General features: G+C 47.6%; 1 protein-coding gene across 1 annotated transcript in view; it reads left to right on the plus strand.

Annotated features, from left to right (window-relative positions):
- Nucleotides 1-220: 220 nt before the first annotated feature.
- The window catches only part of etfdh (electron transfer flavoprotein dehydrogenase), a 99,332-nt gene continuing 75,628 nt past the window's right edge, over nucleotides 221-23,924 (plus strand). The window contains exon 1 of the mRNA XM_038792306.1: nucleotides 221-473. Coding sequence (XP_038648234.1) covers nucleotides 440-473 — 34 coding nt within the window. The 5' untranslated portion in view covers nucleotides 221-439. The remainder of the gene's footprint in view (nucleotides 474-23,924) is intronic.

Below are 23,924 nucleotides of genomic sequence, written 5' to 3' on the forward strand. Positions count from 1 at the left end.
TTGGAGGGTTAAAATAAATAGGTGGGAAATTCAAACACCGGTCGATATAATAAATGGAAATGAAGTGTTGGTGTGACCTCCTAATCGCTAAGAGATTTTGGCATTTATTTGAAAGAGACAAGAGGTTACTTCTCGCCATTGAGTTTACAGCCTCAGAGACGCTGAGCTCACCACAGGGCGGATTGTCACGTCACCGGGCGGTGAGCGCACTGACACGTCACCGCGGTGCTGCCGGCGCTGAACAGGACCTCACATTTTACAGAGGGCTGTGATTCTCTACGGCGAAGGCTGGTGTTGTGACACTTCGTTCCCTGAGCCGGAAGCTTCGGGCACGAGCTAGCGGCGACCGAGGCTTGAAAGGGGGGCTACCCGCAGTGGCCAGGGGGAGAGGCAGATCCGTGCGCCATATTGTTTTCAGTGGCTGACCGGCGGCTCCGGAATGTGGTCGGCGGGTTACCGGTGTACACCACAAGGTAAGAGGCCCCCTCCCCGGCAAAATCAGCCTCAATGACAGCAGAATTGCTAAGACTGACTGACATTTAAATCGCAGCCTGCCTCGCACGGATTTTTTTTAAACCAGCTCAGTCAAGAGTTATTACGCCACACGGTCAATCCAGTCAACGCCGGCTCTCTGTCAGTCAGTCCCATCGTCCGTTATATGAATCCTCAAAAGTTTTTTTTGTCTCATGTCAATCCGAATTCCTTTTGAAATCGTCCATGACCTCTGTTTCCGCCACCTCTTGGATATCAAGTTCTATGTGAATACTTGCTCACTGTGAGAAAAGTTCTTTTCACCTCTTGCCCTGAACTTTAAATCTGCACCCCATTAACCTTTGTAATAATTTGTCTCCACCTGTCATAATCCTGGGTAACACCATCAGATCTCCCCTCAATCGCCTTTGCTCTCTAAGGCAGTGTTCTTCAAACTTTTTTTCCGGGGACCCATTTTTACCAACCGGCCAACCTTTGCGACCCACGTCGGCCGACCTGCACGACCAACCATTTTTTCTAACTTTGTTTGCTGCTGACAAAAATGGAGGAAATGGTTTTGGGTCCCTTTGGCCCTCGTACACGCTCCTCCAATGGAACCTGTTGGATGAGGGTGAAGCCTTCCTGTGGTGGAAAGCATGAAGTCTCCAGCTGTCCAAAGTTCTGAATTTTTTTCCTGTAAAATTTTATGAAATAAACCCCCCCCCCCCCGAACTTGTAAAAAAAAATAAAAATTAGTAAAATAAATATAAAATGAATAACCCCCCCCCCCCCGAACTTGTAAAAAAAAGAATAAAATAAATGAAAAAATGAATAAAAACCACTACAGAACTTGTAAAACTCAAAGCTGCAACCGTTTTTAAAAAATAGCGGCCGCACTGCGCATGTGCAATGCGGCCAATTTTTTTTCCACATGTTCACGGAATGCGCATCGATCATTGTGTGCGCATGCGCAATGCGGGTAATTTTTTGTTTCACATGTTCGCGGAATGTGCATCGATCATCGTGCGCGCATGCGCAATGCGGCCAAATTTTGTTTTTTACATGTTCGCGGCTGCTTGCAACCGGCGTTACGAAAAGCCAGCTGCTGCGCGGGGATTTGCGCGTTTGGGAGCGCCACAGACAACGGCTCCAGGACCCTCCTGACACCTGCCCGCGACCCATCCGCGGGTCGTGCCCCCAACTTTGAAGAACACTGCTCTAAGTGTTATGGGAGAGGTGTTTTCAGAACCCCAAAATGTATCATGGAGTTCAACCAACCCCCACCTTTAATGGAGTGTTGCTTTTGAAGCACACGGCTTGTTCCCCAGGTGTAGTATTACAATTATGGACACGTGGTTTTTAAAACAAAACAATGTTTATTCCATGAACTGAAGTTAACCTTTTAAATAAACATTGGCTCTCTTAACACCCCTTACTTCAAAGATAACCCTGAAAATAATACAACACTACCCAATCCTGCAAACTGTTCCTTTACACATCCAAAAGAAGCACATTAGATTTATATTCAATATTGAGACCTTTTTACAATTCCAATTTCACCAAAGGATTAAGAGATAGTCCTTCATGGCAGAGATCACCAGCAATGCAGCTCACAGCCACACCCAAGCGTTCTTCAAACAAACTAAAACTCCCAAAAAGCAGAAGTGAGCTCAGCTCTCTCTTCCCCCCCCCCCCCCCCCCCGGTGACATCACTTCAGTAATATGATCAGCTTCATTTCTCAAAGGTATATTTCTTAAACATCCAATTCTTAAAGGCACTCTCACATGACATAAGGTAGTGGTTTTCAACACTGATGTGCCATGAGAACTGTCCCAAGTGTGCCGTGAAATCTTGCGGCTCGTGCAGTCTGGCAAGAAGAGGTTGAGAGGTGGTAAATTTTTTTTAAAATATTTTTATTCTCCTTTTTCACATTTTCTCCCAAATATACACCCACCAACAATAAACAATAATCAGCAACAAATATGTCAATCCACATAACAATAACAACGATCCCATCCTCCCACCAAACCCCCAAAATTAGCCCGCATGTTTACATAAACAAATGACAAAAAGGAATCAGGAATCACCCATAGTCGCCCTTAATACACCCCCCCCCCTCTCCCTTACCCTCCCACCCATCCCCCCCCCAACTAATGTTCAATGTTATCCAGTTCGTGAAAGTGCATAATGAATAATGCCCATGAATTGGAGAACCCCTCTGTCCTTACCCTCAGTTCAAACTTAACCTTCTCAAGAGTCAAGAATTCCAACAGCCCCGCCACCCGCCACGCCATGCCAGGGCACGGTGGAGATACTGCTCTCCATCCCAAGAGGATCTGCCTTCGGGCAATGAGGCGAAGGCCACAATATCTTCCTCCGCACCCGTTTCCAACCCTGGCTTGTCCGACACCCTGAATATGGCCTCCCGGGTACCCGGGTCCAGTTTCTCATGCACCACCTTGGAAATTATCCTAAAAACCTCCTTCCAGTAATCCTCTAGCTTTGGACCAAAGCATAGGAACGTGATTAGCCCCCCCCCCCCCCCCCCCCCCCCCAACGCTCACACACATCTTCTACTCCTTCAACGAATCAGCTCATCCTCGCCCTCGTGAGGTATGCTCTGTATACCACCTTCAGATGTATCAGCCCCAACCTCGCGCACGAGGTGGAGGCATTTACTCTCGGGAGCACCTCACACCAGAACCCCCCCTCCATAACCTCTCCCGACTCTTCCTCCCTCTTTGCTTTGATCCCTTCCAGTGGTGCCTTCTCCTCTTCCAAAATAGCTCCGTAAACCGCTGACACTACCCCCTTCTCCAGTCCCCCTGTCGTCAGCATCTCCTCTAGCAATGTGGAAGCCGGTTCCACCGGGAAGCTCTGTATCTCCTTTATGGCAAAATCTCGAACCTGCATGTGTCTAAACACTTCCCCTGCTCCAGCCCATACTTCGCTTCCAGCTCCTTCAATCCTGCAAACCGCCCCCTAAGAAACAAATCTTTTAGCGTCTTTTTCCCCTTCTCCTCCCATTTCTGAAAATTTCCATCCCACCTCCCTGGTTCAAATCTGTGGTTCCCCTGAATCAGCAGTTCCCTTGACCCTGCCCCTAACCCGAAGTGTTGGCGAAACTGCCCCCAAATTCTCAATGAAGCTATTATTACCTGACTCGCTGAGTATTTCCCCGGGGCTATCAGGAGCGGTGCTGTTGCTAGTGCTTTCTATCTCGAACCCCTGCACAAACTCTCCTCCATTCTGACCCACTGGGAATCAACCCCTCTGACCCAGCTCTGCACCTTCTCCACATTTGCCGCCCAGTAGTAGTATATCAGGTTCAGGAGACCCAAACCCCCTGCCTGCCTTCCCCTCTGTAGCAACAACTTTCTCACTCTGGCCACCTTCCCTCCCCATATGAACGAGGTAATCCTTCCCTCAATCTCTCTGAAAAAAGCATTTGGCAGGAAAATCGGTAGGCATTGAAAACTAAACAGAAATCGCGGCAACACATTCATTTTAACCGCCTGTACCCGACCCGCCAGTCACAGAGGGAGACCATCCCACCTTGCCAGATCAGCTTTCACTCTCCCCACCAAACTAGAGATGTTGTACCTGCAAAGCTCCCCCCCCTCCACTCCTGGGCAACCTGCACCCCCAGGTACCTAAAGTCAGTCCCTGCCCTATGGAATGGCAGCCCCTCCACCCCCGGCCGAGACACCACAAAATACTCACTCTGGTCTAGATTCAACTTGCACCCCGAGAAAGACCCAAATACTCGAAGCAGCTCCAATATTCCCCCTATCGACACACCCGGTTCCGACACTTATAACAGCAAGTCGTCGCCATATAATTGTAGAATCATGGAATTTACAGTGCAGAAGGAGGCGATTCGGCCCATCGAGTCTGCACCAGCTCTTGGAAAGAGCACCCTGCCCAAGCCCACACCTCCACCCTATCCCCATAACCCAGCAACCCCACCCAACACTAAGGACAATTTTGGACACTATGGGCAATTTAGCATGGCCAATCCACTTAACCTGCACATCTTTGGACTGTGGGAGGAAACCGGAGCACCCAGAGGAAACCCACGTACACACGGGCAGAATGTGCAGACTCCGCACAGATAGTGACCCAAACCGGGAATCGAACCTGGGACCCTGGAGCTGTGAAGCAATTGACCTAACCACAATGCTACCGTGCTGCCTTATGCTCTATTCCCCCCCCCCCCCCCCCCCCCCCCCCCCCCCCCCGGACTATTCCTTTCCATGCGCCCGAACTTCTTAATGCGATGGCCAACGGCTCAATCGCAAGTGCAAACAGCAGGGGGGGACATAGGACATCTCTGCCTCGTCCCACGGTGGAGAGAAAAGTATCTCTATCTGATGTTGTTTATGCGGACACTCGCCCTCGGCTCCTTGTATAGTAGCTTTACCCAGTTCACAAATCATGGTCCAATCCCAAACCGCTCCAGAACTGCCATCAAGTACCCCCATTCTACACGGTCAAACGTCTTCTGAATGAAAATTGCTTATTGTCACAAGTAGGCTTCAAATGAAGTTACTGTGAAAAGCCCCTATTTGCCACATTACGGCGCCTGTTCGGGGAGGCGTCCAATGCCACAACCACCTCTGTTTCCTTCCCCTCCGCCGGTGCCATAACAGTGTTCAATACCCTCCTAATGTTCGAAAAGAGCTGCCTCCCTCTCACTAACCACGTCTGATCCTCACCTATCACCTTCGGGAGGCACTCCTCCAGCCTACCCGCCGGTACCTTGATACTTTTGCGTCCACATTCAGAAGTGATATGGGCCTATACAACCCACACTACGTCGGATCCTTATCTTTTTTAAGCAACAGTGAAATCGTGCCTGCCCCAAAGTTTGTGGCAACACCCCCTTCTCTATCGCCTCTTCAAACATCCCCACCATCAGGGGCGCCAGCTTATCATTGAATCTTTTATAATATTCCAGCGGAAACCCATTCGGTCCTGCCACCTTCCCCGACTGCATCCTCCCAATCGCATCCTTTATCTCCTGCTCCGCTATTGCTCCTTCTAATGTAGCCCTGTCCCCCTCCCTTAACCTCAGGTACTCCAACCCATCTAGAAATTCCTCTCATAAAACTCCTCAAAAACCTTGTTAATCAGAACCGGAGCCACCACCAACTTCCCAGCCCTATCCCTCACCTGAAGAATTTCCCTTGCCACTGCTTCCCTCCGGAGCTGACCTGCTAACATACCTTATCTCCATGTTCATAAACTGCACCCTTTGCTCGTCTCAGTTGGCGCACCGCCTTCCTGGTAGACAGTCGGTCGAATCTCGCCTGTAGTTCCTTCCTCTTTTCCAGCTTCGCTGGGTCCCCATCTTCTGCATAACTCCTATCTACCGCCAACATCTCATTTATTACCTTCTGCCGCTCCAACTTCTCCTTGTCCGCCCTGGCCTTAAATGAAATTACCTCACCCCTCACCACCGCCTTTAGAGCCTCCCAGACAACTGCTTTCGACGTCTTCGACAACTCACCCGTACAGTTGAAACCTACATATTCCTTAATCACCTTTTCAATTCTGTCACAGAACACTTGGTTCCCCAAAAGTCCCACATCCAATTTCCACCCCAGCCTCTGCACCACCCTCCTCTCCAGTACCATATTCACCCAATGCGGAGCATGATCTGACACTGCAATTGTCGAGTATTCCGACCCCTTAACCCCAGCCAGCAAAGCTTCCCCACCACAAAAAAGTCAATCCGCGAGTATACCCTATGGACTGCTGAGAAAAACAAGTACTCCCGTTCCCTTGGGTGCAGAAATCTCCAAGGGTCCACACCTCCCATTTCCACCATTAGCCCAGCCAGCACCTTCGCCCCCTCTGATGGGACCAGCGAGCGTGGCCGCGATCTGTCCAACCTTGGCTCCTGCAGCAAGTTCCAGTCCCCCCCACAATCAGTTCGTGTGTGTCCAAGTCGGGTTTGGCCCCAAGCACCTTCTTCACAAATCCCATATGGTCCCAATTGGGACCGTATACACTTAACAGCGCCACTAATCTCCCCTCCAGAGCCCCTGTCACACTCCCATATCTACCCCCTTGATCTGCCACCACCTTCTCCATCTGGAAGTGTACCCTTTTGCTGACCAGTACCGCTACCCCTCGAGCCCTTCTGTCAAAACCAGAGTGAAACACTTGACTAACCCAGCCCTTTTTAAGTCTCACCTGGTCCTTCACCCTCTAGTGAGTCTCCTGCAGCATTGCCACATCGGCTTTCAAACTTTTAAGATGCGCAAGCACCCTTGACCGGACCTCCCAATCCTCTCGCGTTCCACGTAACTATCCTAACTGGGGACAACTATCCTACCCGGGATAGCAGGGAACAGAGGGAAGTAGACCTTGGAAAATAGGAGTCAGGTTTAGATAAAGGATCTGGATCCCCCCCCACCCTTCTTATCCACCATCATCATACCACCGGGCATGGGTTAGCCCTGCAGCCTCACGGTGCCGAGGTCCCAGGTTCGATCCCGGCTCTGGGTCACTGTCTGTGTGGAGTTTGCACATTCTCCCCATGTTTGCGTGGGTTTCGCCCCCACAACTCAAAGATGTGCAAGATAGGTGGATTGAACATGCTAAATTGCCCCTTAATTGGAAAAAAATTAATTGGGTTCACTAAATTTTTTTTAAAAAATCATACCACCGGGCCCTGCCCCGTAAGCCTGATCTGCCCCGGTCCATTATTAACATTGAACCCCTCCCCACCTCCTCCCAAGAACCCCCCTCATTTCCCCTTGAAAAAACATCTTGGGGTGAGGACTTGAACCCAGAGCTTTTGGATCAGAGATAAGGACACTACCACAGTGTCACAAAACCTCCTATTGGTATCGATACTCTTTTATCTAGCTAAAATCTATTATTCGCAATATTGAGAGACAGACCCCTAGCCTTTTTGGGAAGAGATTTCCAGATTACCACTCCCCTTCGTATGGAAAAAAACATTTCCCGATTTAAGACCGTAAGTCATCGGAGCAGAATTAGGCCATTCGGCCCATCGACTCTGCTCCGCCATTCAATCAGGCTGATAGGCTTCTCATCCCCATTCTCCTGCCTTCTCCCAATAACTCCAGATCCCCTTATTAATCAAGGAGCAGAATTAGCCTATTCGGCCCATCGTCTCTGCTCCGCCATTCAATCAGGCTGATGGGCTTCTCATCCCCATTCTCCTGCCTTCTCCCAATAACTCCAGATCCCCTTATTAATCAAGGAGCAGAATTAGCCTATTCGGCCCATCGACTCTGCTCCGCCATTCAATCAGGCTGATAGGCTTCTCATCCCCATTCTCCTGCCTTCTCCCGATAACTCCAGATCCTCTTATTAATCAAGAACCTATCTATCTCTGTCTTAAAGACACTCTGTGATTTGGCCTCCACAGCTTTCTGCGGCAAACAGTTCCACAGATTCACCACCCTCTGGCTGAAGAAATTCCTCTTCATCTTTGTTTTAAAGGATTGTCCTTTCAGTCTGAGGCTGTGCCCTCGGGTTCTAAGTTTTCCTACTCATGGAAACATCCTGTAAGTTTCAAGAAGGTGCCTCATGCTTCTGAACTCCAGACCCAGAGTCTTCAATCGCTCCTCATATTCATATTTCACTGGAGTCTAAGTGGGTGCGCCGTGGAATTGTTTGTCTCATTGAAGTGTGCCATGTTATTGAAAAGTTTGGGAACGACTGCTGTTTATGGGCGGCATGGGAGCACAGTGGTTAGCATTGTTGCTTCACAGCTCCAGGGTCCCATGTTCAATCCCGGTTTGGGTCACTGTCTGTGCGGAGTCTGCACGTTCTTCCCATGTCTGCATGGGTTTCCTCCCGGTGCTCCAGTTGCCTCCCACGGTCCAAAGATGTGCAGGTTAGGTGGATTGGCCATGCTAAAATTACCCTTAGTGTCCAAAAAGGTTAGGTGGGGTTACTGGGTTACGGGGATAGGGTTGAGTTGTAGATTTAAGTAGGGTGCTCTTTCCAAGGGCTGGTGCAGACTCATTGGGCCAAATGGCCTCCTTCTGCATTGTAAATTCCATGGTCAAATTCTATGGTCAAGGAGAACAGCCCCCACTTTTCTAACCTAACCTAGCTAAAATCCCTCAATCTTGAAGCCATTCTGGTAAATCTCCTCTGCACCCTTTCAAAGACCCTTCCTAAAAGTGTGCTGTCGAACTGGACGCAGTACAATAATTGTGGCTTAAACAAAGCTTTATACACATTCATTGTAATTTTACTGCTTTTGCATTTGGTGCCTCTGTTTATGAAGCCCAAGATCCCATAGGGGTGGGCAAAAAATGCTGGCTTGGCCAGCGATGCCCACATTCCATAAATGAATTTTTAAAAATATTACTCTCAATGTGTCCAGCCTTCAAAAATCTATGCACATGAAGCCTCAGATCCTTCATGGCCTACACACTCTGTCAGTGTTGCTTCTCCCTACCCCTCTGCCAAAATGCATCACTTCTCAGTGTTGAATTTCATCTGCCACTCATTTGCCCTTTCTGCTAGCATATTTTTGACCTGTTATATTCAAGTGGTATCATGCTCACTGTTCGCCATTGTTTTTCAAGTTTGTATATGTTGACAAACTTTGAAATTATACTCAGTATTCCAATATCCAAGTCATTAGTATATATCAAAAAAACACTGGTTCCAGCATGACTGTTGGGACTGTTGTCTACCATTCCCAGTTTGCAAAATAATCATTAAGTGCTTATGACAGTTTTTTTTATCCTAGCTGACATGGCTCTCACTAATAGCCTTTTATGTGTTGCAATACTTTGTCAAATGCTTTCTTGAAATTCAAATAGACAACATCCATTGAATTCCCTTTGTCAACTTTCTTTGTTGCTTCTTCAGAAAATACAGCTGAATGAATCAAGCAGGAACTTTCGTTTGAAAATCTATGCAGGCTTTCTTTAAATTATTTAAATCTCTTTAATTACCTGTTAGTTATTTTTTTGTTTTCCTGATGATTGTTTCTAAAGTCCTCCCCACCATTCATGTTAAATTGACCTGCCTGCAGTTACTGGGAATGTCTTTACATATTTTCTTGAATACCTTGTCCCAAATGCCACTCTCCCACGTTCTAGCATATCTCCCTGTATTTAATAATTATCGCTTATTGTCACAAGTAGGCTGCAATGAAGTTACTGTGAAAAGCCCCTAGTCGCCACATTCCGGCGCCTGTTTGGGGAGGCCGGTACGGGAATTGAACCCGCACTGCTGGCCTTGTTCTGCATTACAGCCAGCTGTTAGCCCACTGGGATCCTTCAAGGGAAGGTTATGGCAATCCCTTCTGCTACCTCCACTCCAGCTTCCTGCAGGAACTTAGGATGCATGCCATCTGGGCCAGGTGCCTTGTCCACTCTTAAGCACCTTTTCAATGCCTACCAATTTTCACTTGTCCATTAGCTATAATAGCACCACTTCTAATATTTTGTCATCATTCTCTTTCTTAATAAACATGAATACTAAACATTCATCGAATATTCTAGCCTTTCACTCTCGCTCTGCCTCTAAACACATATCGCCTTCTTTATCCCAAATAGCCCCCACCAATACCCGCTTACAATATTACATGCTGGTAGAAGATTTCATTTAATTGCCATTCTATTCTCATATTCTCCATTTGGAGTCTCATTTTCCTCTTTCCCCTATTAACCTATTATATTTAGCCTTGGTCACCTGACACATTCTCTCTCTCCCTCGTCACCCAAGAAGCCTGTTTTTCCCACTTATTAGAATGTGCCTAGCCTATAACCGAAACATCTCCTTAAAGATCATCCATTGCTCTGTTACAATTTTCCTGTCAGTTTTTGATTCCATTTTATCTCGACCCCTGACACCCCATTGGAATTGACCCTCTTTTAATTTAGACATTCTATTATTGATTGTTCCTCCATCACTAATCTAAATTTGATAAAATCATCTAAATGTTCCCCATGGACAATTGCTCCAATTGGCCCTACTTATTCCCCAGCACTAGATCCAGCAATGTCTCCTTCCTCATTGGAGGACTGAAAAAATAAAAATAATCTTTATTGTTACAAGGAGGCTTACATTAACACTGCAATGAAGTTACTGTGAAAAGCCCCTAGTCGCCATTCTTGCTTCTCAACTCCAACCAAGTGGATTCTGCTCCCTCATTAATATTCTCACTTTCCAACACGTCTTCCCTGATCAGTACAACACCACCTGCCCCACCTTCCTTTTTTTCATTTCATTTAAACACTTAGTAACGCTGAAAATTAAGTGCCCAGTCCTCATAATTAAAAAAAAAATTTAGAGTACCCAATTCATTTTTTCCAATTAAGGGGCAATTTAGCGTGGCCAATCCATCTACCCTGCACATCTTTGGGTTGTGGGAGCGAAACCCACACAAACACGGGGAGAATGTGCAAACTCTACACGGACAGTGACCCAGTGCCGGGATCAAACCTGGAACCTCGGCACCGTGAGGCAGCAGTGCTAACCACTGCGCCACCATGCTGCCCGAGTCCTCATTATTTTTAATAAACATTATATCAAATTTCCACAGGTGCTTGTAGCTCACCAACCTTATTCACCACTCTTTGTGTTAACTTGCATACATTCGAAACCTGCCCTTGTATTCCTCATAGTCCTTCTTAGTCTGTTCCTTTCTAATATAATTCTTCTCTAATACTATCTAATGTTCTTTCTTTGTGCACCTTTATTCCTGTTTTCTACTTTTATATGTCCATCCCTCTGCTAATTTAGTTGAAACCCTCTCCAACCATAGTAGTGAACCTCCCAGTGAGGATAAACCCAGCAGGTCTGGTAGCATCTGTGGAGAGAGAAACACAGTTAATGTTTCAAATCCATTTGATACTTTTACAGAACTGTAGAAGAATTACATAGACTCAATGTTAACAATGTTTCTCTCTGCACAGATGCTGCCAGACCTGCTGAGTTTATTTGTTTTCATTTCAGATTTCCTGCATCTATAAAATTTTGTTTTTATTCTCCCAGTGAGGACATTGGTTCAAGGCCTGTTCTCAACATTACAGCAAATGAGGTCCTTTCATCACCAAGTGTGGGAATCAGAAATATGTAAAACAAGAGCAGGACACTTGTCCAATCACATCTGTGTCTGTTTTTTGAGATCATGGCCGACCAGTGACTTCAAATTAGGTCTAAATCCCTCCATACTGTTGGTTTAAAAAAAACACAAATAATCTTTGTTTCAAATTTATGAATTGATCTATGATCAATTATTACTTGTGGTAGAGTGTTCCAAATTGTACTATCCTTTGCATGAAGAAATGTTTACAAATTTTATTCCTGAAAGGTCCGCCCCAAGTCCTAGATTCTTCAACTGTCTCCCTATCTGTTAATTTATATCTTAGATTAAATAAACCCTAATCCTTCTAAATTTCCATCACTAAGAGTGGTTCAGTACCACCAATACAGACACAGCTGCTCAACTGGTTTGTCTGCAAGTGGTGAGGGAACCAACAAGAGGGAAAAACATACTTGACCACATCCTCACCAACCTGCTTTCCGTAGATGCATCAGTCCAGGACAGTATCAGTAGGAGTGTCCACTATGTAGTCCCTGTGGAGACAAAGTTGCATCTTCACATTGAGGATACCCTCCATTGTGGTGTGGCACTAAATGGGATAGACTTCGAACAGATCTGGCAACTCCAGACCTGGCAACCATTAGGCACTGTGACACATCAGAACTGTACTCAATCACAATCTGCAACTTCATGGCCTGGCATTATCCTCCCAGCCCCCACTCTAATGTCAACACCAAGTCAGGGGGTCAACCGTGGTTCAATGGTGTGCAGGAGGGCATGCCAGGAGCCTCACCAGGCATCTATAAAAATGAGGTGTCAGCCTGGTAAAGCTACATCACAGGACTGTTTGCATTCAAAATAGCATTAGGAGCAAGTGATAGACAGATCTAAGCTCTCTGTAGTCCTGCCACATGTAGTCGTGAATGGTGGTGGACAATTAAACAACCCATTGGAGAAGGAGGCTCTACAAATGTCCCAATCCTCGATGATGCAGGAGCCTAGCACATCAGTGCAAAAGACAAAGCTGAAACATTTGTAAATCTTCAGCTGGAAGTGCAGAGTGGATGATCCATCTCTGCCTCCTCCAGAGGTCCCAAACATAACAAATTCCAGTTTTCATCCAATTGGATTTACTCCACATGATATCAGAAAACAGCAGAGAGCACTGAATCCTGCAAAGGCTATTGGTACTGACAGTACTCTGGCGATTCTAACTGAAGAAATGTGCTCCAGAACTTGTTGTGTTCCTGGTCAAACTGTTCCAGTACAGCTACAACACTGGCATCTAACTGGCAATGTGCAAACTTGCTCTGTATATAAAAAGCAGACAAATCCAACCCGGCAATTACCACCCCTTTAGTCTACTCTCAATTATCAGTAAACTGCTGGAAGGAGAGTTCAACAGCGCAGTGGCAGCGAGTGTACCATCTACAAGATGCACTTCAGGAACTCACCTTGAGGCAACACGTTCCAAACCTACGACCACTAGCATCTGGAAGGACAAGAGCAGCAGATACATGGGGACACCATCATCTGGAAGTTCCCCTCCCTCAACATCTTGACGTGGAAATATATCACCATTCCTTCACTGTCACTGACTCAAAATCCTGGAACCCCCTCCCCACACCATGTGGACTGCAGAAATTCAAGAGACAGCTCACCACCACCAAGGGCAATTAGGAATAGGAAATCAATCTTGGCCTTGCCAGCAACACGCACATCTTCATGAATAATTTTAACATCTGAAAATGCCTATATACTGCAGCCCAGACACACAACCTGCTCTGCCAGATTTTAGTTCAAATTGTTTGTGTTATTGATATCTAGTTTTTAGTTTGTACATCATTTTTTTCTTTTTCTACTTACAAATTCGTAGGAACAATGGACAAAAAGCTTTGACAAAGGATCATCTAGACATGAAAAGTTAGCTTTTTTCTCTCCCTACAGATGCTGCCAGACCTGCTGAGATTTTTCAACATTTTCTCTTTGGTTTCAGATTCCAGCATCCGCAGTAATTTGCTTTTATCCAAGGTCAAATACTCAATTATGTCAAACTTCCACTGCAAATATTGAATTTTTTTAAAGTAGCACCTCCTTTCTGCTCTGCACCAAATTCTCATGTGCACCAAATTACCGACTTTAGCACTCTGTTAACACCTCACTCTTTTCACAAGAGTCATGCAAACCCCTCACCGGTGAGGGGCTAGCACCGGCACCGCGGTGATCCCGCGTATCACGGCGAAAACGGCCGGAGAATGGCCGAGTCCCGGGCCACGCATGGCTGATGACCTGCACTGATCGCGCCGTAAAACATGGCATCGGCCGTGCGCAAACCCTAACCTACCAACCGTGGCCCCACAGCTACCCGCTAGTCACATCCCACCAGTCCCCCCAGCCCTAGCAGAAGCCCCCTCGGCCACGGTTCCGGCCGAATGTGGCGTCGCTGGACACTGTCCGCTTGGACCACATGTGTTCCGTGCCATCGGGAACTAGGCCCGTCGGGGGCGGAGCATCACAGGTATACCAGCCGATGATGCATCAACGGTGTTGAAACGGAACGTGTCACAATGATATTGGAATGGAGGAGGCAGAGCATGCCGGACCAGCATCAAACCGGCGACAGCCCCGATTCTGGCGTCTAAATCCATTCTCCACCCAATCGGCAATCACGATTTTGGCGTCTGGCTACGGCGAATCCAGCTCGTGGCCTTTCATTCAATTGCTAATCACCTTAAATCTGTGTTCTTTGGTTACTGACCCTTGTGCCGCGGAAAAACAGTTTCTCCTTATTTATTATTTTAATATGATCATGCCTTGAGTACCTTTGTCAAATCTCTAAAGGGAACAATGCCAGGTCCTCCAGCCTCTTGACGTAGCAGAAGTCCCTCAACCTAGTACCAGTCTAATAAATTCCTTCTGTGAGTTCTCTAAGGCCATGATACCTAAAATGTGCCACCCAGATTGCATATCATGTGCTCCAATTGCAGCCTAATAGTGGTTTTGCAAAGGTTTAAAATAGACACATGGGGTGGGATTTTCCCTTTTGGGGAAATTAAGTCCCCACGCCCGCCGGAAAATGGGCGAAAATCACTCTGGACTTTCTCCTCGAAAGTCCGGGGTGATTCTCCGTTTTCAAGGGGCTAGCAGGGCCCCGGCGTTCGTCCCATAACTCTGGCTGCCGGCGGGACCCTGCTGTACAGGCCGCGCATGCGCACGGCGGCCGCAAGTGGGTCTGCGCATGCACACAGAGGCCCACTTCGGTACGGGTGCCGCCGACATGGCGGAGCCACAAAGCCGCCGCTGAGCCCCCCCCCCCCGGAGTCAGATTCCCCCCTTCCTCCACCAGGACCGCGGCCGCAGTCCCAACTCCCGCCGGGTGGTACCACATGTAAACGACACCGGCGGGAGTTCGGCCGGTCGACTGGAGAATCGCTGTGGGGGCCTGTTCCAACGGCCCCCGAGTGGCGCCGCATCGACCGCGCGCGTGGGTCTGGCTGGTCTGCGGAAGCACCGGATTTCCGGTGTGAACAGCTATTCTCCGCCCTTGCGCCGGGGGCGATTCCAGCGCAGAGGGTCGCAGAAACCCGCCCCATGGGCGAAATTCTCCCCCCCCCACGACGGGTGGGAGAATAGCGGGAGGGCCTTCCCGACTTTTTTGACGCCCTCCCGCTATTCTCCCACCCCCCCGCCGAAATCCCGACACGAATCGCTGCCGCCGTTTTTTTACGGCCGGCAGCGATTCACAGCTGTTAGAAGGGCCGAAGTCCCAGCCCTTTACGACCTTTTTACGAACGGCAAACACACCTGGTCCTGCCGTTCGTAAAAACGTCGTGACCACCTGGAAAAAAATAACCATGGCACCGATTGGCACGGCAGTACCACGGCCGTGCCAAGGGTGCCATGGGCCCGCGATCGGTGCCCACCGATCGCGGGCAGCGGGCCCGATGCCCGCGCACTATTTGTCCTTCCGCCGCCCCGCAGTATCAATACGCGGGGCGGCTGAGGGGCAACCCGGACCGCGCATGCGCGGGTTTCGCGCAAAAACGCGATGACGTCACCCGCGCATGCGCGGGTGGCGTCTTCCCACCTGCGCATGCGCGGCTGACGTCATATGACGCGTCAGCCGGCGCTAAGTCCGACAAGCGGGTTTAACGATTTTCGTTAAGCCCGACTTGTCGGAGCCTCCGACGTCGGGCTGCTAGCCCCGACGGGGGACCAGAATCGGTCCCCCGTCGGGAAGGGGCGCGATGCCGTAAAACCCGCCCGGGTTTTACGGCGGTTTGACGATTTTTCCCGTTTTGGGAGAATTTCGCCCCATGTTTTTGTACTCTACGCCTCTAATAGTTTAGCCAGAGATCCCATATGCTTTTTCAAAAACCTTCTCATCATTTTGCCAACTTTAAAAGATTCACTCCAGGTCTCTCTATCATTTATTTCATATTGCCTTGCCTCTTCAGTACTGCCAGAATCTGTCACTTTGCATTTCTCTACCATTTGCCAATTTCATTTGCCATAAGTCTGCCTATTTTACTCATCTGTCAATACCCTTCTGAGGTCTGTTATTATCCTCCTCACTCACTGTTTGCTACATTTGAATTTCATGCTATCCAACATCTTTGAAATTATGTTCTGCATACATAAATTCACATCTCTACATATAAAAAAAACAAGGTCGTAAGATCCCTGGGGAAACCATTGCATACTTCCCTCCAATCTGAAAAACTACTACACTCTCTGCTTTCTATCATAGAATAGAATTTACAGTGCAGAAGGAGGCCATTCGGCCTATCGAGTCTGCACTGGCTCTTGGAAAGAGCACCCCACCCAAGGTCCAACTAACCTGCACATCATTGGACTGTGGGAGGAAACCAGAGCTCCCGGAGGAAACCCACGGACACACAGGGAGGATGTGCAGACTCCGCACAGAGAGTGACCCAAGCCGGAATCGAACCTGGGACCCTGGAGCTGTGAAGCAATTGTGCTATCCACAATGCTACCGTGCTGCCCTCACCTATCCTTTCACCTATTTTGAAACCATGCTCCTCTTTTTACTTTAATCCCATGGGCGTTGATTTTACTTACACGTCTACTTTTATGGTTTTTTAATCAAACATATCTTCAGGGCTACGATCCCAGTTGATGTTATAACTGAACGGGAAGATCCCAGAATGGAATCCTGGCTCAAAAGACCATTATTTTTCTATGAACCATGGAGGAACAGAGTCGCAAGACCACTAATTAGTTTTAACAATAACAACAAGAACAAAAACATTTAAATTGGATTCTAATACAATACTCCCTTCCTCTTCTCCCCCCCCCCCCCCCCCAGTTTAACAAATGCACACACAATTAAAGATTAACATGGATTGCAAAGTATATCTTACAAAAAATCCCTTTTACGCACAGAAGATGACGAGTAAGATACACTCCTCTCTGAACCCAAGTGAATGTCTGTGAATCTTTTCTCAAAATTCTCCCCAGATGCTTCTTATTCTGTGAGCCACCTTGTTTCACTGAACTCCGGCTTCCACACGAGTAACTTCAAATTCCGCTTTAAAAGTCTGCTTTCAAATCTTCTTTTCAATTGTGCTTTCCCAGCACTGCTTCTCTCAAGATTTCGCTTTCCGGTTTTAGACTTCTCCCTTCAGGTTTCCTTTGTCTTAAATGTTTTGCACAAACTTTGAGGTCCAGCCACCAATTCCCACAATTATTTCAAATAATGTCTCCCTAACTAGTCATTTCTCACAAATATTCACATCGCTGCAGATATCTTCCTGGCCTTCACGATCCAGTACCTTTTCAACTCATTGTGAGTTTACTGTACAGTAATCTGTTCTGGTTGCCAGTTTCCTCTGTTCCATTTTCTTAACCATTACTCCATACTATATCTTTCTTCTAGCAAGGCTGAGAGAGATGTTCTTTTGCCTTCTAAAACCAACACTTTTTGCAGAGCTGTGAGAACTACCTTCTCTCTCATTACCTATCCCCAATTGCAATCCAATTAGCTAAACTAAAACTTAAAAGCTTCTCTACCTTACAAGACCCCAGTTGCTTAGAAACCATTGCTGGTTTACTCTTCACGGCATAGCCCTCTCTAAGCACAATAGAATCACAGTTGGAATTGAAACCAACACCCACGCATACGAACAGCTTTGTCCAGCATAAATCTAACTTTAGGTTTTACCCTTCCAGGCACAGAAATGTTAAATTAACCCCATGTAAAACATTACTTTATTTATAATATTTACCAATTCAAATCCCTTAAAAGTACCTTTGTTTTCCTAACATAATTTACTCTGCTACTTCAAATAACTGAAGTGAATGAGTCAGACAGGATTTGCCACTTAACCATAAGTCCATGCTGACTTGAGTTAATTACCCAACACTTTTCCAAGTACTGTTTTACCAGCTTATACTGCATCTAAAGGTTTCTCCAAAGATTGATTAGCCCCTCCTTTCTTGAGCAGAAGTACAACATTTGCAAAACCCCAGTTTCCTGTCAACAGGCCATGTCTAAGGAGAATTGGAAGATTGTAGCCAGTCTCCATAACCACCTCCCTTACTTCCATCTGTTATCTATACTGGCTGACATTTCCCATAGTATTCCTATAGTGAAGAAGGAGGCTATTTGGCCCATTGATTGTGCGGCAACATTTGGAAAGTACCTAGGTCCACTCCCCCGCAACTCGCACCATTAGACACTTAGGGGCAATTTTGCATGGCCCATCCACCTAACCTGCTCATCTTTGGACTGTGGGAGGAAACAGGAGCACCCAGAGGAAACCCACACTGACACGGGGAGAAAGTGCAAAGTCCACACACACAGTCACCCAAGGCAGGAATTGAACCCAGGACCTGGCGCTGTGAGGCAGTAGTGCTAACCACTCTGCCACTGTGCCACCCCTTTTCTACTTTCTGCATTTCTATTTTGAGAACTGTCACTCCTCAAGTAACACCTCTTTATCAATTCTTATTCTATCCAATGTTGTTGCCACCTCCTTAATTGCTACATTGGCAGCATTCTCTAGATCATTGTTTTTCAAACTTTTTCGCGGGACCCACTTTTGCCAATGGGCCAACCTTCGTGACCCATGTCGGCCAACCTTCAAAATCCACATCCCGTTTGCTTCCCCAGTTTTCCCTGAGTAGGCAGTGGTTGGGACACTAAAGCTTCCTTGTCCCAGACAAGAGAGAGAAAAAAGATCATCTAGATTTCCTGTTCGTAATCACTATCTAGTAGTCCCTGGTGCATTGAATGTATGTAAACATTGAGTGATAATTGAGCAAACAGACCCCCAGGATGCCCCTGAATTTAAAACCGACCATACTGGAAATGGTCAGCAGATCAGGCACCACTTAATAGCTGTGATGGAAGGTCATCGACCTGAAACGTTCAACCATTTCTTTTTTATCACTGAACTTTGAAACGATGTTCAAAGCTAAAATGAAGGGTAAGAGAAAGTAAAGGCATATCCTTATTCAGTCAATCTGTCTCGCCATTCTCAAGGATATGGTGCCTTCGATATTCAAAATGTTGAAACCACTGAGAGTTATGTGAGCTGGCTGAGTTGTGCGATTGAATACATCCGCCTTCACAGACACGTGAAATCAGCACAAGTGGGCAGGCATTTAATTAAAATAGAGAGAGAAGGGAATTATAGTTTTTGTGGTCAGTGGTGTGGAGGGATTTAAAACAAATGTTTGCAGAATCACAAAACAGTCTGCATCCCATTTGCAGACCTTTCTAAACAGTTCCAATGTTCAATTGTATTCAGCAATTAGAACAGAATTTCGGATCGGATCATGTAAATTTGCCTCCGAGTCAATGTGCAATTTCACCTCGATCATTTAATGAGAGTTGGTGACTCACTCCCTTAATCAATAGATAAATGAATCAATTAACTACGATATTTATGATCTTGCCAATCCTACCCTTCAATACAGAAGTTGCCTCCTGTGCTTTAACAATTTTGTGGGTTAATCAAATGCCACCCTTCACTCATCAGCGTCCGGTTTTATCGCATTTCCGGACAGAAATGCTGAGCACAAATTAGGGAAGGATTTTAAGATATGAAGCCCCGTTCTGTTCTCACCTACAGTGGTTGACACACGGTCACTTCTTCTGAGTTGCATTCACTCTAGCGCGATTTTCCTGATAAATGTATATCCATCAGCTCCTATGTCCCCGAAACCAATTACAGTGCACTGAAATTACTTCTTTAAAATAATTTGAGGAGCAAAATTGCTAAACATGAATCTGGTGCAATAAGTTAGAATTCCTAACGGTCAAATCATTGTAATTGTTTAAGGAGAAGACTGAATTGACATTTTAGGTAGGATTTTCCCTGCCGTGGCGACCCTTCTGACACCCGTCCGCGACCCACACGTGGTTGCGACCCCCACTTTGAAAATCCCTGCTCTAGATAGGTGCAAAATAATCATTTACTTTACGATGCCATGTGCCTCCAAAATACCTCCTTCCTCGTCCCTAATCGCCTCACCATTCCTCTGACTATCCTTACTTACTTACAAAGTGGACTTTTAGGTCCCTTTTATGTAAGCTGCTAATCATTGTTAAGACTGTTTCTTTGTCCCTCATATTAATTTTAGAACTCCTCCATACTTTATCTTCATTTAGTTCTCTACTGTATTATCAATCATACATTTGTCATAAACCTTTGTTTTTCTATTAATTTTAATCTCCATAGCCTTAGTAATCAAGAGCGCTTGAGCTTTGGAAGTCCTTCCTTCCCCTCTCATGGAAACATGAACACTTTGTACTTGTGCTATCTTGTGTTTGAAGGCCTCATTTGCTGCATTGCCTACCTTTTCTTTTCAATTTTCCTGGGCCAGATTGTGAAATTAGCCATCCTTCATTTAAGTATTTTTATGCTTTATTCTCCGTTGGCCTTGTGATGACTATAAGAAATTGTCATATTTTATATTTTGGGGTTTCTACAGTAATGTTATTGAAAATCTAGGTTGAGACTTCCGGTGGCAGCTACGAAGGAGTAGGTCTCACATTTGGTGGCTCCCGCTCGGGTCGGAACTTTGGACATTTTTTGTCAGATCTGATTTGGAAAATTGATGTTGGATGCAACTGTGATGAAGAATCCTACATCAATGCAGGGAGAGGCGGACTAGGAGTGCTCGCAAAGGAAGAAATAGGTGAACAGAGAAGGCTTAGGCTGAGGCTGCAGCGGGAAAACGCATGGTGGACGACCGGAGTTCTGGCTCGACGACCCAGCGGTCGACTGAGCAGCTGATGCAGTTCATACAGGAGGGCTTCGCCAAGCAGAAATTGGAATGCTTGGACCCGATTTAGGAGTCGATTGCGCGACTTGAACTCAGACTGGATGCTCAAGACTGGGCGATCCAGAAAATGGAGAAGGCACTGACTGGGTAGGAGGAACACCAAGCTGCAGTGGAGTTGGAGGTGGGATTGTTGGGAGACCAACAGAAAAGGCTCCAGGAGAAGGTGGAGGATCTAGAGAACAGGTTTTGCCGGCAGAAGCTGTGAATCGTGGGTCTCCAAGAGGGATCCAAAGGAACGGACGTAGGGGCATACATAGCGAGTATGCTTGAGAAGTTACTGGGGGAGGGGACGTTCACCCGACCCTTGGAGGTGGACAGAGTGCTAGCGAGGAAGCAACGTGTAGGTGACCCCCCGAGAGCAATGGTGGTGAGATTCCACAGGTACCTGGACAAGGAGTGTATCCTACGGTGGGCCAGGCAGACACGGAGCTGTAAATGGGAGAACAGCATCCTGAGTATATATCAGGATCTCTGCGCGGATATGGCCAGGAGAAGAGCAGGGTTCAACCAGATAAAATTGACCCTTTTCAAGAAGAAGGTTAAGTTTGGACTGCTGTATCTGGCCCGTCTTTGGGTCACTCATTATTAAGAGCAACATTTCTACTTTGAGTCGCCGGAGGAAGCGAAGGACTTCGCTAGAAGGAAGGGGCTGGTAGCAGACTGAGGTGTTTGGACTGAGCTTTGCTGCAGCGTTCATGTTTTTAAAAAGTTTTTGTTTTTGGACGTTTTCTGTAATGCCTTCTGTATCAATTTGGGGCCTGCGGATGAGCAGTGTGAGTTAAAGTTTGCATTTGCACTGATGGGGGATGGAGGTGTGAATGTTAGATGTTGGATCATCTTTTGATTTTATTTATGTTTCTTTTGGGCAATTGGGTTGGGATTGTTTTTGTTTGATATGTGTGTCTGAGCCAGGGGAAGGGGGCGTGAACAATAGGTGGGAAAATGTCTGGCGCCATGGGCGGGGGCCACCAAGCTAGCTGGGCGGGCGAGCTCACAGAAGCACAGTGGGGGGTGAGCAGATGTTATGCTTGTTGAAGGGGACTGTTTGTATAATGCTGTTACTGGGTGGGGGGGAGAAATGTTCTGTTGACGGGGAGGGACTTTTGCTGTGGGACAATAGGGAGGTCGGGGACAGAAGCTGCCTGTGGGCGGGCCTGTGAATGCGTGGGGCGCGGGCTGGAGACTAGCCCAAGAAGGGTGATGGCGAGAAGCCCCCCAACCAGGCTGATAACATGGAATGTAAGAGGGCTAAATGGACTGGTTAAGAGGGCACGCATGTTCGCACATTTGAGGGGACTGAAAGCATACGTGGCAATGTTGCAGGAGACCCACCTTAGAGTAACTGACCAGGTCAGATTAAGGATGGGATGGGTCGGGCAGGTTCTCCACTCAGGCTGGACTCGAAGATCAGAGGGGTCGTGATCCTGATCAACAAGCGAGTGTCATTTGAGGCGGGAAAAATTGTTGTGTATGTGGGGGTCGGTACATCGTGGTCAGTGGGAAGCTGGAGGGGCTGCCGGGGCTGCTCGTGAATGTGTACGCGCCAAATTGGGATGAGGTGGAGTTCCTAAGGAGGATGTTGGGAAAGATCCCGGACCTGGATTCACATAAACTGGTCGGGGGGGGGGGGGGGGGACGGGGGGGGGGGGACTTCAACACAGTCATTAACCCGGGGCTAGACCGGTCCAGCTCAAGGCCAGGCAGGCCAGCAATGGCAAAGGAGCTAAAGGGGTTTATGGAGCAGATGGGGGGTGGGGGGGGGGGGGGGGGGGGGGCCGAGAGTGAAGGAGTTTTCCTTCTACTCTCACGTGCATAAAATGTACTCCCGGATTGACTTTTTTATCCTGAATAGGTCTTTGCTGATGGGGGTAGTGGACACATAGTATTCAGTGATCACGATCTCGGATGCCCCACACTGGGTTGACCTACAGGTGAGCAAGGAGGGTGGCCAACACCCGCACTGGAGGCTGGACGTGGGACTTTGAGCGAATGAGGAGGTGTGTGGATGGCTGAGGAGATGTATCCAGAACTATCTGGAAGTCAACGACACAGAGGAAGTTTCAGCTACAGTGGTCTGGGAGGCGCTGAAGGTGGTGATTAGAGGGGAGCTGATCTCGATACGAGCCCACAGGGATAAGGTAGACAGAGCAGAGACAGACCGACTAATAAAGGAAATACTACAGGTAGGTCGACAGAAGTAACCCGGAGGCCCTAGAGGCAGGGCGTCTAAGGGAACGATAGAGGCTACAGGCGGAGTTTGGCTTGTTAACTACAGGGAAGGCAGTGGAGCAGCTGAGGAAGGCGAGGGGGGCGATTTATGAATATGGAGAGAAGGCCAGTAGAATGCTTGCACAGCAGCTTAGAAAGTGGGAGGCAGCCAGGGAGATTGGGAAAGTAAGGGACAGGGATGGGAACCTGGTTGGAGATTCATCTGGGGTCAATAAGGCGTTTAAGGATTGAAGACTGCGTTCGGGACGTGATTGGGGAGGACCAGATCGGTTCTGTTATGGGGAGGCAGTTGGCGGCCAATGTAAGAAGGCTTCTAAATGTAATTATGATGCCCCCAGAGGGTGGGGACGTGGAGGTAGTGGTCGCAATGGACGCAGAGAAGGCATTTGATCGGGTAGAATGGGATATCTGTGGGAGGTACTGGGACGGTTCCGATTCGGACGGGGCTTCTTTGAATGGGTCAGGCTGCTGTATCAGGCGCCCGTGGAGAGTGTTGAGTCGAACAGGTTGACATTGGATTATTTTAGGCTGCACCGGGGGACGAGGCAGGATGCCCCCTCTCCCCACTGTTGTTCGCATTGGCCATAGAACCGCTGACAATTGCGTTGAGAGCCTCAAGGGACTGGTCGGGGGGGGGGGGGGAGGGAAAGAGTCTCGCTATACACAGTTAAAAAGGGGATGCTGGAGCACAGCCGGGGGAGGGCGGACTGGCGCTGCCGAACTTTAGTAATTATTACTGGGTGGCGAATATAGCCATGATTAGGAAGTGAAGGGGGGCGGGGGTTGATATCATGGGAGCGAATAGAGGCGGCATCATGTAAGGGCACTAGTTTGGGGGCATTGGTAATGGCG

The sequence above is a fragment of the Scyliorhinus canicula genome, chromosome 3 (assembly GCF_902713615.1).
Source record: "Scyliorhinus canicula chromosome 3, sScyCan1.1, whole genome shotgun sequence".
Taxonomy (NCBI): Eukaryota; Metazoa; Chordata; class Chondrichthyes; order Carcharhiniformes; family Scyliorhinidae; genus Scyliorhinus; species Scyliorhinus canicula.